We start from the raw sequence: 13,981 nt of genomic DNA, 5'->3' as shown, positions 1-13,981 counted from the left end.
GGAGTAATATACTGTATGTGCACACCAGAGGTCCCCTTTCTTGATGTGATATATTTTTGGTCACAGTAACACTCAACTTTCCTTCATACCAACTGATCATATGTGTGTGGGTGCACACACATACACACACACAGACATACACACACAGTGATATAGTTGATGCAAACAGCAAACCACATTTATATATGTATAAGATGGGGTTGGAAAGAGATTAACTAGACAAGAATCCCATAAGCTGTTACATAAAAATTTAAAACAGAGTGAATATCTCAATATGGGAATGGTTGAGAATTTGAGATATATCCTAATCACAGAATATTATGCAGTCATTAAGAAGAATTAAATAAGTCTTTAGGGTTAACTCAAGGGATTTTTACTACGTATTGTTAAATGAGGAGAGAGAAGGGCATAGAATATTCCATTTGTTAAATCCTGTGTGTGTACTAAAAGGTGCTGAACACATCAGTGTGAACAATGTTAGCTAAATGGATAAACCAGAAGGAGAAACAGGGAGGGAAGAGAATGATAGAAAACAAACAAAAGTGACTATTAAAAGTAACGGGTTATTTAAAAAGTGAGAATTCTATTAAATTATGTATATGTATATAAATGACCACCAAAATGCTGGAGGTGTTATCTCAGGGTGAAAAAATTGCAGGTGATTTTTATATTCTTCCTTATACTTTTCAGCATTTTAACAGGAAATATAATTATTCTATAATTAGAAATTACTATTTTCATTGAGGGAAAAAATTAAATGATTCGATAACACTGGGAACATGGAAAATAATGTTTCTGAAGTCTTCCTAGCCAAAACAGGGCATACAGAAAAATTGTGCATCATTGATGACTAAAAGAGGTTTTCACAATCTTCTTCAAAATGGAGACAGACCACAAAGTCCAAAATTAATAATCATCCTAAATATTTTAAGCATCTTGAAGGCAGGGCCTAAATCTAATTTTTAACACAGTTTCCCAATGGCTTAGTGTGCTCTGAGTGCTCAATCAATCCTCATTAATTGACAAACACATTTCGAATCCTATGAATTATTACATCAAAGATGCTATTATTTGATATATGAATGCTATTAAAAAGTAAAATCTCATCTAAAAAAGAGTATCCAAGCCAGAGCAGCTCCAGTGAAAATAATTTAACTATGAAATTTAATCTGCTACAACGGAAGTAATAAAACCCTAACATATAACAAAATTGGTCTGCCTGCTCTGTTTATATTCCATGCGTCCAGTTTTGTTCCCTGCATTCCTACAGTCTCGGGGCTGCCTGATATCTACATACCCACCTCAGTGACTGTCCACTCAATCCCGTTACCTTCTGTTTCTTACAAGAGTAATGACATTAGCTACCAATCATCATAAATCATCTCCAGGCCAGGCCCATCTTCAACACTCTAAGCAGCTTGTTAAAATTTTGACTCTAACATGCAATTGTTTTGCAGAGAGGTACAACTTTTTCCTTCTTCCAGGCCTGCTTTCTCTGCAGGGCAGTGAAAGCGCATGCTGCGTGGAGAGCTGCTCTTGTAATAGCCATGGAATAGCCTGTCCAGGACAACAGGCACCAGGCCCTCATGGGGTGGAGGTGGGCTATGGCTGCTGCCCTTGGAGGCCAGGCACCCGCACCTGGCTGTAGGGGCCTCTTGCATGCCATTCTTTTAAAACTGGCATTAGGCAATGTGAAAACTAATTTTACACATCTAACGTTTTCAAGTAAAATACTTACCTGGACTAGCAAGTGGCCCGAATTAGGCAAAAATGTACCACATTTCTTGGTGTTCTCATTTATTTGCTTTATCAAATTTATTAGTATTTCCACAGCACCTTTGCTGATCATTTCATTAAGAAATCCCGGATTTCCAGAAATGAACTTTATAGACCCCATACAGTATAAAAAAGCTTCCATGTTAGTTTGCAGGTCTTCACTTCTTAGTACCTCCAATAATGATTCTGTCAAAAAGATTAATTATTATAAATGTCTGAGTATAACAGCTGGAGAGAAATATATTAAAGCACTTGTGTGTGAACATAAAATACACTTCGTAAAATATATTTATCAAAATCTACATTCAAGTGCTTGTTAAGAGTTATATAGTATAAGAGAAAAGCTTACTTTTAGCTAAGATAAATCTCTGTAATAGTAATTTCAGCAGAAGGATGGGATTGTTAATAAATAAATGAGAAAGTATTCTTTTAATTAATGTCATTCCTTGCCTCTTACTAATTATTTATTGACCTTTATTTTTTGTTACAAAAATTTTGAGTCATAGAATACTAATAATTTAACACATCTAAGAGTTAAACTTCAACAAGCCTTTAAGAATATATTTGTAGCTGTATTCTTAGTGGGAAATCCATGAAGGGGCTTAAAAAAAAATCTCAATCACCCTAGAAAGATAACTTGAATATAACGCCTATCCTTTTCCCAAGACAACTTAAGAACATTTATTCAAATAACATACCACTACTTGGTTTTACGAGTAATCCAGGCAAATCCACTAACGTTAATAATGCGTATCTCACATTTAATTATATTAAAGTCAATGTAATAATTTGACATAATTTGTTTTCAGTTGACAATTCTTAATTAGTTGATTCAACATTAGACATTTCTTTCAGTACTGGTTTTGTCCCTATCTGCCAGGGGCAAAGAAAGATGAAAAGATCATTTATCCTATGTTGCAAAAAGAGAACTCAAAGTATTTTCCATGTTGCTGCATGGAAAATACTTTGTATTTTCTTTTCTTGTATCAGCAATATTAATTAATAAAAAGATTTCCATTTAGGTAACTAGGTATCTTAATTATTTAGAAGTACAACAAAAATTAGGCATTAGCTAGATAAGGTGTAATAAAACTTCCTTACCTACAAATTTGAAACATGTTGATGTCAGGTTTCTATAACAGTTATAGATGTCTTTCAACTTTTAGTCATTCCTAGTATATTAAAAGACTAAAATTTTCAACTATGTCAAATACTATTAAATGCATTTTTCTATATATTAAATGCAAGTCCAGGAAATGAATTCTTAAATGGGGAACACTTTGTAAAGTCACATAATGTTACTACAGGTGTTGAAGGAAAAGAGCAAACTACCACAGGATGCATTCAACTGAATGTGGAAAACAGAGAAGGATGAAGTAAAAATGAGCATCACATAACTTCTACATGTTTCTAGAAAACAAAATATTCTTGCTATCATTGATTATACATTTTCTCTCCAGACTTCTAATTTTTACTCAAGTACAGCATTTGCTCAATAGTAGCACTGAATGACACTCACCCAGAATGCTGTCATTTTGAATCAAAGAATCATTCTTCTCATTCCTGCTAATTTTAAATATAAGTTTGCAGACATTAAGAAGATTCTTTCTACTCACTTTAAGCTGCAGAGAAAGAAACACATCTCTATTGCAGAAGGAAATAAAGACATGCTGTATTAAAAAAAATAAACCACAAACATCTATTTTTGAAGTACAGCAACAGTATTTTTAAACATGAAGAAAAGTTCTAAAGAAATCAACTTTGAAAAATTTAGACCACATATTTGCCAATTGTGGTATCTAATTAACTCAATTAGAGTAAACACAATATAAATTATCTTTAGAATAAACATTTTAATGACAGATCTTAGCGATTGTGAATACTGTGGAATAAACATAGGAGTGCAGATATATCTTCGATACACTGATTTCCTTTCTTCTGAGTATATACCTGGCAGTGGGGTTGCCAGATCATATGGTAGCTCTCTTTTTAGTTTTTTGAGGAACCTCCAATCTGTTCTCCATATTTCTTACTTCATAAAGTCTCTCTCTCTCTTTTCTTTTTTACAGAGACAGGGTCTTGCTCTTTCGCCCAGGCTGGAGTGCAGTGATGCTGCCATCACAGCTCACTGCAGCCTTGACCACGTGCGCTCAATCAACTCTCTTGCCTCAGCCGCCAGAGCAGCTGGGACTATAGGCTTGTGCCACTGTGCCTGGCTAATTTTTTCAACATTTTTTTTGTAGAGATGTTGCCCAGGCTGGTCTCGAACTAGCAGGCTCAAACAATCCTCCCACCTCAGCCTCCCAGTGTTGAGATTACAAGTGTGAGCCACCACGCCCAGCCAAGTCTCATATTTATATATGTGATTATTAGTTACTTTTAAAGGAGTATATGAGGAAGAAAGGGGTGCAGTACACTGTTAATAAATTTGATTAGAGTAATTGCATTAAAACACAAAAGTAGAGGAAGATGAATACCAAAATTTCACATTAATTTAGAAAAGAACACATAGTAGAGATGAAGGAAAGAAAAGAAAGGGGGAAAGTTTTGGTCTTTTTTATCATTTGTATAAAAGAAAATTTAAAAGTAATACTGCTTAATTTGATAATATACATATATTTCTTTTTAAGGTCTATTTCTGGAATGCTTTGAGATAATCACAAGTAACATCCAAAGTTGAAAATTACCTTCTAGGCTGGGCGCAGTAGCTCACGTCTATAATCCCAGCACTTTGGGAGGCTGAGGCTGGTGGATCATGAGTTCAGGAGTTCGAGACCAGCCTGACCAACGTGGTGAAACCCAATCTCTACTAAAAATACAAAAATTAGCTGGGTGTGGTGGCACGCGCCTGTAATCCCAGCTACTCAGGAGGCTGAGGTAGGAGAATCACTTGAACCCGGGAGGCGGAGGTTGCAGTGAGCCGAGATTGCACCACTGCACTCCAGCTTGGGTGACAGAGTGAGACTCCGTGTCAAAAAAGAAAAAAAGAAAAGAAAAGAAAATTATCTTCTAAATCATACAAAAATATCTAAGTAAATTAAACATGGGGTGATAAGGAAATATAGTGTTTTTATTTTTTTAAAAAAGCAAAGTATAGGATTACTGACTGAATCAAATGGTCTAAGTTAGCTGTGTATTTATCTAAAGTAGTAAAAAAGAAAAATAAAAAACATCCTAAGTATCTAATATTAGGGAATAGTTTATTAAATTGTGGGACATCAATACTATTCATATTAAGCAGTCACAAAAAAGCATAACTGTGAACATTATGTCTAAAAAGGGAAACATTTATAACCTACTGTTAGATGGAAATAATATGTGCCCTCATTACAAAGGTGTAAAAATGTATTTGTAGGAATAAGGTCATCTGAACAAAAAATTATTTCTGTTTGAAAAGGATGGCATATAGGTGATTAGTTTATTATTAAAAACTATCCTTAAAGTTATTTAATTAATTTATTTTTTGAGATGGAGTTTCACTCTTCTTCCCCAGCTTAGTGTGCAAGGGCGTGATCTCGGCTCATTGCAATCTCTGCTTCCTGGGCTCAAGTGATTCTCCTGCCCCAGCCTCCCAAGTAGCTGGGATTACAGGCACGTGCCACCATGACTGGCTAATTTTTGTATTTTTAGTAGAGACGGGGGTTTCACCATGTTGGCCAGGCTGGTCTCGAACTCCTGACCTCAAGTGATCCACCCACCTTGGCCTCCCAAAGTGCTAGGACTACAGGTGTGAGCCACCATGCCCGGCTACGACATTTCTCTCTCTCTCTTTTCTTTTTTTTCAGAGACAGGGTCTTGCTCTTTCACCCAGGCTGGAGTGCAGTGATGCCGCCATTACAGCTCACTGCAGCCTTAACCTCGTGGGCTCAATCAACTCTCTTGCCTCAGCCGCCAGAGCAGCTGGGACTATAGGCATGTGCCACCATGCCTGGCTAATTTTTTCAACATTTTGTAGAGATGTTGCCCAGGCTGGTCTTGAACTAGCAGGCTCAAACAATCCTCCCACCTCAGCCTCCCACATTTTATTAATGAGTTTTCAGTTACTTTAAAAAAAAAAATAGAATCTGTCAGGCATATTTGTTAAGTATTTGTTCTGTGTTTGATCCACAAGTATTTACTGGACACCTGATGTGTACCAGGCGCTATGCTGCTCACTGCAGAAGACACCAAAACGGCCACGGTCAGCCCCCAGCTGGAGGGGCTGGGGAGGGGAGCACTGCCTGTGGGGCAGCTTCTGCATACCCTCCTGCACTAGGCCACTTACAAAAGTTATTCAGGAAATTTGGTGTTGTCGTTCACACTTTGCACTTGAGGAGTGCGTGCCTCAGATAGGTCACAGAACCATCTCGGCATCACCTGGGCATGTATTAGGAATGCAGAATCTCAGGCCCCCCCAGCACTATCGACTCAGAATCTGCATTTTACAAGATCCCCAGGGGATGCATGTGCACAGTGAAGTCTGGGAAACACTGTTGTGGAAGCTTCAGAAACTGTAACACATGGCAGAATGGAGATTCCTTCTGTTCCCAGGAGGAAAATAGGAAATGGGAACCTTAATAAATGTTTAATGATTAGGTATTTAAAATAATATTGTTTAAAACCCCCAGAAAATAAGCAGGCTTAAGAAAACAGAAGAACACAGTGGACACCAGGACTCTAAGATAGCATCAGTTGTACCAGTGAAGGACAAGAAACTTCTGGAGGTCAAACTGGGGGAGCTGCCAAGCTGGATCTTGATGGGGGACTTCAGCCCTAGTGGCATTTTTGGAGCGTTTCAAAGAGGTTACTACCGGTACTACAAGTACATCAATGTGAAGAAGGGGAGCATCTCGGGGGTTACCATGGTGCTGGCATGCTACGTGCTCTTCAGCTACTCCTTTTCCTACAAGCATCTCAAGCACGAGTGGCTCCGCAAATACCACTGAAGAGGACACGGTCTGCACCCCCCCACCCCACGACCTTGGCCCGAGCCCCTCTGTGAGGAACACAATCTCGATCGTTGCTGAATCCTTTCATATCCTAATGGCAATTAACCTCCAAATAAAAGATGACTGGTTAAAAAAAAAAAAAAAGAAAGAAAACAGAAGAACATTTCTATATTGATGGAAATATATATTATTCCTAATATCTGGAAATATATTTGAATTGGTTGACTACCTTCTACTAGATTGTGAGTCCTTGAGGTCAAAACCACAATTTATTACTCTTTCTATATGTAGTATGTAGGATGTGTTCCATACTTAATAAAACTTCATGAAAAAAATGAATACAACTCACTTTCCTTTTCCCCAACAAATCTTACATTTTTAGTAAAAAGTGGCAAAGGAAAACAAAACAAAACCTTGTATCAGAGTTTTCATTAAAACAATAAGAAGAAAAAACAAAAAAGAAAACAAAGAAAAGAAAAAAGACAACCACAATTTCCAGGCCTGCTATAATGTCAATTTACAGTCAGTGCAAATTTGTACTGCTTCTCCATTGTTAACCGTAAAATTATGACTTTAAGACATAAAAAGATAATAAAATCTTACATTTATGCAAGGGATGTAGACGATCTTATTTTAAAAATTCCCTGTTACTCTCCCTTTCCTTTGCTCTGCTTTATTTTTCTCCCTTAGCTCTCATTATCTCCTTTGGTACCTGCTGTGTTTGCTGTCTGTCTGCCCTGCTACTGTGGCAACCCCAGAGGCAGGAGCTAGTTTATTCACTTGTATTCCCAGTGTCAAGAAGAGTCTCTGGCCAGGTGCAGTGGCTCACATCTGTAATCCCAGCACTTTGGGAGGCCAAAGTGGGAGAATTGCTCAAGGCTAGGAGTCTGAGACCAGCCTGGGCATCATAGCGAGACCCCAATTCTATAAAACATTTTTAAAAAATTAGCCAGGTGTGGTGGTGCATGCCTGTGGTCCTAAGCTCCTCGGGAGGCTGAGGCAGAAGGATCACTTGAGCCCAGAATTTGAGACTGCAGTGAGCTGTGATCTCGCCACTGTACTCCAGCCCTGGGTGACAAGAGCGAGATCTTGTCTTTAAGAAAAAGAAAAAAAAAAGAGTCTTGGCACAAAGTAGGTTCTTGTGGTAGGGTAGTTTTCTTCTTATGTTAAAAACAGTAGTTTATTCTATTTAAAGTAAATCTGGCAAATTAAAGAAAAGTAAGAAAAGTTTAAAATCACTCATACTAGTACCACTATATAGCATCACAGTTGGTAATTGGTATTTCTTTTCTTTTTTTACCCTGTACATAGGGCGCTAGATTTTTTCCCTCCTAAATATAGTCACATTCATACTGTATATATTTGTTTGTACTCCTTTAAAAAATCTTACTATAGTAACATTTAAGCTTATATATTTTTGTATATTATTTTGTAAGAGTTTCTGACACAAAGATTAAAATTAAGATGACTGTCTGGAAAACTTTCATTTGCCAGTATTTGCCAATAAACAGGCAGAGAGAAGTTGTAAAAAACTTCTTAGTCCCATATAGCTTTAGTTTTTGCTGATTTTTTCTTCTTCAACAGTTCTTATGATGTAGTCTTTTAACATTTTACATAGAACCGCATCACCAAGGCCTAAGCTAAACAAGATCTTGTCTGGAATGTTACAGGAGATCCAGGCAGTAGATGGGAAGTTGGCCTTGATGGATTTGAAGGTCCCTTCTGAAGTGCTGGTTCTGTAGCTAGTCAGAAGGCAAACCTACCCAGCTCTGCACTCTGGAGTTTAGCCTAGCATCTTGCTCCTGATTCAGCAAGGCCGTCAATGTCACCAAGAGGGCTTTATCTAATCATATGTTTAGTTCAAAACATGTTCACTGCCTGGCAGATCACTTAGCCTTTTGCCCTAAAATAGTTAAATTCGTGTCATATATATAATTGATTTGAATGACACCATTAATAACCGAAATAATATTTACTCTGCAAAGCATTAAAATAATTCATGTTCCTTCCTTCCTCCTTCCTTTCCTTCTTGCTCTTTCTTTTTTTTTTTCTCACTCTTTCTCTCTTTCTTTGGCTTGGTATGGAACAAAATGTCTAGGATTCAGATTAAAATAGCAAAGGCAATCTTTGGGCAGCTGCTGCACCACCAGAGCCCTGGAGTGAAATCACTATTTCAAAGAAGTATTGCTTTCTTGACCACATATCACAATTTTTAAAAAGAGAGTTAATACTTTGACAGCTGAATAAGAATGTAGCCTCCCCCTGATATTACATAGATATATGCTCAGAAAATTCTGCTTTATGAAAGACTTCATTATCAGAATAAGAAAAGGTGGCATTCTTATTAACTAACAGTAAGTACGCCAACACTTACCTTCACTGTGTACTGTAAGATTTTAAATTCTGTAAATTATGGGGTGTTAGCACAAAGCTTGTACTTGTATGAAACCAAGAAAACAAAGCTTCATTCATTTGTTTTAGTGGCTCTCTTAGAACATTCTATAATAATTGTGGCTTATCTTTTGGTTCCAACTGTTTATGGCTGTGACAACAAAGTGCTCCCCTCAAACAGTGATATCATTTTGTTTGAGACAGAGTTTCTACAGACTTTTTTTTTGGTGTCTGGCCTTTTCTTCTCACACCTTGTGAAAGCCTTCTATGACCACTGAGGTACCTTCCTGTGACCACACGCAGCTGTATTTCGGTTTCACACTGGTTCCTAAAGCACCTGGTTTATTATGACTGTGGCCTAAATTACTTAGTTATTTATTAAATCATATGACAGAATCAAGCATCCAAGAGAAACCACTGCCTGCACCATCTGCTACTGATCTCCAGTCAAGTTATTTGAGCAACCATTTTGAATGTATTTGCCTACGGTTATTTCTTTTTCTTTGTTGCCTTTCTTTCCTTCCTTCTTCTTCTTTTTTTTTTTTTTAACTCAGTTGCAGTCCAAAAACGTTGAGTTTCTTTTAACATTTTCTATGTACTCAGCCTTAGTTCCTTAGATAATACTTCCTAGTCAAATTCTGAGATGTCAGTTTATTACCTTAATTTTTTTCCAAGATTCTAAACAAATACACTGCATTTCTAATATTCTTTGTAATATTTAAAAATAAAGCATTAAACAAAGCTTTTATGTGATATAGTCTACTAGACCCGAGGAAAGAAAAACTTACTGCTAGAATTATTTTTGCAAGTTTAAGGCTGAGCGAGTCTGAACCAACATCAACTAGTTTACACAGGGTCTTCAGGAGAATACTTCTTCTCTTAAATTTATTTCCAAGCATGTTTCCTTCCTCTAAAGCATGATGAAGTTGTGTGCAAGCAGCACAAACCGTTTCAATGTTTTCTGTCAGAGCAAAGAGAGTAAAGCCACACTTACTAATTAAGGTTAAGTTTCCAAGTGTGTCAAACACAGACAGTGTAAGTAAAAACCCCATAATTATTTCCTTGGATATCTTCAAATTCATGACCTCTATTTTTTTCTTATCTTATCACTTCCATCTACCTGATTTTTTTCATCCCTTTGATCCATCTCCTACCATGTTGACTTATTGCTTATCAGTCATTAGCTTATCTAGAATACACAGTCTTTCAAAGAGGTATTGAAGAATGGGACTGCTACCTGCTTCAGTTGGCCTCCTTTACTCCAGATGCCCTCCACCTCAGCCCGTGCTCTGCTCAGTCTCACAGATGCATGCCACTTGCATCTTGACCTTCAATTCTTTTTTGCATAGCTCTACTGGCCTAAAATGTTCTCCATAACCCTCATTCCTACTGTTTTTGGTCCTTCGAGTCTCTGTTTATGTTGTAGCTGCTTCAGAAAAGATGCACTATTCCACATTCAACAAACATTACCTTAGGTTACTTATTTTTCATGTACGTATGTGTGTGTTGTGTTATATGACCAGTGCCCTCAAATAGATATCATACTAAGTGAGCCAGTCTTACATTTCTTTCTATCAATAGCACATGGTACAGTGAGAATATTGTATAGAATACTGTATATAGCATAACTTCACACATATTCATTTTCTAATATATCTGTTGACAAAAACAATGATCAGTATTTTCCTATGAGAACAATGCTCATTACCTAAGAAAAGAGGGTTCTAATAGAACAAAAGCCTGAAATGTCACAAAATCCACCATTATCTGGAGGTGGTTATTAAAAAACAGGAGAATAAAAAGATTTTTGTAAATCCAGCACTTTGGGAGGCCGAGGTGGGAGGGTTGCTTGATGCCAGGATCAAGGCCAGCCTGGGCAATATAGCAAGATCCTACTTCCAAAATAAAATAAAATAAAAAATAAATTTAAAAAAAAGGAGAGTATTTTAGTTAGGAAACAGGGAGATCTTGAACCTTTCATCTTATAATTATGTTTGTGAGGAAAGTAATACATATATTTTTTTGAGATGGAGTCTCACTCTGTCACCCAGACCAGAGTGCAGTGGCGCATTCTTGGCTCACTGCAACCTCCACCTCTCAGGCTCAAGCAATCCTCCTGCCTCAGCCTCCTGAGTAGCTAGGACTCCAGACGTGTGTCACCACGCCTGGCTAATTTTTTTATTTTTGGTAGATATGGGGTTTCGCCATTTTGCCCAGGCTGGTCTCAAACTCCTAATCTCAAGTAATCTGCTTGCCTCAGCCTCCCAAAGTCCTGGGAAAGTAATTTTTGGAAGTGGTAGCCACACTAATTGTCATACAAAGAAGAAAAATAGCACAAAAAAATGGAACATGAGGGGAAATAAAATAATCTAATGTATTCTGTCGAATAATATTATCTCTGATAGATTCCTTCATGAAATTTAAAAGTAGGAAACCAATCTTAAATAAATACCATAATGTGCTCTTAGAAGCCCACATAGAGGAAGTGTGTGCCTGCAGAAGGAAGTGACTCAGGCCATTTTTAGCTCTTTTCAACAATAACATCTAAGAAAAAATTTTAAACCTCAATAGCTAAGTAACCTTCAATGTCTTTTGGTTATGCACTTAAATGAATGAATTGATGGGAAATGACTTAGCCTAACTTTAAATAAAGGGAAAAACCTGAACTCCTATTGTATGAAACACTTGTGTTTTGTTGTTTTATTCTTCTGTGACTGGCAGTTTCTTTACAAACCCTAAGTCCAGGTTCTGGGCCACTCATTGGCAGTGGGTGGTCCTCAAAGTATTTTCTAAGACTTCCTTCCACAAACTCTTCAGCCTGGTAGGTTCTACTCAAGAATACTTGTTTTTAGCTTTAAAAAGGGGTTAGAAAGAAAGGCTCAAGGGTCAAATTTTAAACTATTGATCAAATCAATCCTTTATACCAAATAGTTTGTTACAAATGCTCTATAGCTTCAAAAGACAACTTGAATCTACAAACTATCAAGATTTGCAAGGGGCTAAATCTAGTGGGTAAAAGTTTGATTGTAACAGAGAGTAACATAATCTCAGAGTAACTTCTATCCCCAAGATATGTATTCATTACAAAGGAAAGAATAAAAACCTGACAGTGGGTACAGCTGTGGGACACGACCAGCAACAGAACGCATCAGCATCGTGTACTCCTGGCAGGAGGTGCTGAGAGGGACACAGCAGCACTCATGTGCTCTGCCTGCCCAAGATGCTAACCTGGAGCTCATCACGGGAAAACACCAGACAAACCCAATTTGCGGGACAGTCTGTAAAATATTCCTCAAATACATCAAGATCACGAAAGAGACGTGACAAATGATGAGAACTTGTGATCCAGGCTTTTATTTTTTCTACAAAGGAAATTATTGGGACAAATTGGCAAAATTTGAGTAAGATTTTTATAGTATTGTATGGTAATTTCCAGATATATAAGAGAATGTTTTTGTTTCTAAGAAACACATGCCAGCCAGGCTCAGTGGCTCACACCTGTAATCCCAAAACTTTGGAAGGCCGAGGCAGGTGGATCACTTGAGGCCACAAGTTTGAGACCAGCCTGGCCAACATAGCAAAATCCCATCTCTACAAAAAATACAAAAAATTAGCAGGGTGTGGTGGTGCGCACCTGTCATCCCAGCCACTGAGGAAGCAGAGGCACAAGAATTGCTTGAACCCAGGAGATGGAGGTTGCAGTGAGCTGAGATCGTGCCACTGCACTCCAGCCTGGGCAACAGAGCAAGACTCTGTCTCAAAAGAAAAAAAAAAAATTAGGCCAGGTGCGGTGGCTCATGCCTGTAATCCCAGCACTTTGGGAGGCCAAGGCAGGTGGATCACAAGGTCAGGAGTTTGAGACCAGCCTGGCCAATATGGTGAAACCCCTGTCTCTACTAAAAATACAAAAAAATTAGCCAGGCATGGTGGCGGGTGCCTATAGTCCCAGCTACTCAAGAGGCTGAGGCAGGAGAATAGCTTGAACCTGGGAGGCGGAGGTTGCAGTGAGCCGAGATTGCGCCACTGCACTCCAGCCTGAGTGACAGAGCGACTCTCTGTCTCAAAAAAAAAAAAAAAAAAATTCCTTCTTTCCTGTAGGAAGGCTTCCTACAAGAAAGGCCTTCACAATACTGACTCAGTGTCCCCATTCAATGTTGTGCAATATATTTTCTTGTGTAACCCTTATCCAGACTCATTGTTCTTCTCACTAGTGTTTGCACATATCTCCTGAAATAAAGGGCCCAAAGCTAACGTGGCACACTAAGATGAGGGTGAACATAGTAACTCTAGAGGGGAAAAAGTCATCACATTCATATCTTTAGGACTTTGGGCTGCAGAAGCCTTTGGAGATAACCTAATCTCCACCTCGTCTGGCAGGTGAGAACACTATTGCACACAGAGTCTAGGTGACTCCTCATGGCCATACGCTTGGCGAGTAGCAGCACCGGGACCAGAACCCTGTCCAGGGCTCCCACATTAACCATGAACACAGCCAAGCACCAATGGGGAGCAGAGGAGGGGTGAGGTCATTTGAACCTTTCAGTAATCAGGTCTTTTGCAGCACATCCCTGTTTGGTTGCTGGGGAGGGTTCATTTACCCTGCTTCTCTTAGAGCATCTTCCTGTGGCTACCAAGCTGGTTTGCTCATCAACAACTCCTAGCAAAGGCTTACTGTGCACTGTGTGCCAGGCCCTGGGCTCTCCCTAGGGCTATGACCACTGCTCCAGAGGAGCCTGGTTAACTTCAGAAAGAGAATCCTTGAGGAGCTAGCTGCAAAGAGGGAGAAAGTGGAGGGCCATCCCATGACACGCTTTCCCTACCCTTGCAGGGACCCATCGATGGTGGGCCTTCACTTCTGGGGCAGTTCAGAGCGCAAGGGTGGGACA

At 38.5% G+C, this 13,981-nt stretch overlaps 2 protein-coding genes across 25 annotated transcripts in view; one reads left to right on the top strand and one right to left on the bottom strand.

Annotated features, from left to right (window-relative positions):
* Positions 1-13,981, bottom strand: part of ARMC2 (armadillo repeat containing 2) — a 202,404-nt gene that overhangs the window by 135,201 nt on the left and 53,222 nt on the right. For all 24 annotated transcript variants that reach the window (XR_010157759.1, XM_054686854.2, XM_001149668.8 and 21 more), the window contains 3 exons: positions 9,884-10,056; positions 3,296-3,398; positions 1,739-1,962 (listed from right to left, as the gene is read on the bottom strand). Coding sequence is in view for 23 of the 24 variants with exons in the window: in XM_054686854.2 (XP_054542829.1) it covers positions 1,739-1,962; positions 3,296-3,398; positions 9,884-10,056 (500 nt within the window). In the remaining variant the exon portion in view is untranslated. The remainder of the gene's footprint in view (positions 1-1,738; positions 1,963-3,295; positions 3,399-9,883; positions 10,057-13,981) is intronic.
* Positions 5,921-6,826, top strand: LOC104006944 (ATP synthase subunit f, mitochondrial). Its single transcript, XM_054685552.2, has 2 exons — positions 5,921-5,956; positions 6,384-6,826. Exons 1-2 carry the CDS (start codon positions 5,921-5,923, stop codon positions 6,699-6,701), a joined length of 354 nt encoding a protein of 117 aa, XP_054541527.1. The 3' UTR covers positions 6,702-6,826.

This window comes from Pan troglodytes, chromosome 5, assembly GCF_028858775.2.
Source record: "Pan troglodytes isolate AG18354 chromosome 5, NHGRI_mPanTro3-v2.0_pri, whole genome shotgun sequence".
Taxonomy (NCBI): domain Eukaryota; kingdom Metazoa; phylum Chordata; class Mammalia; order Primates; family Hominidae; genus Pan; species Pan troglodytes.
Note: the sequence above shows the minus strand (reverse complement) of the source record. Positions and strands in the feature narration are given on the sequence as shown.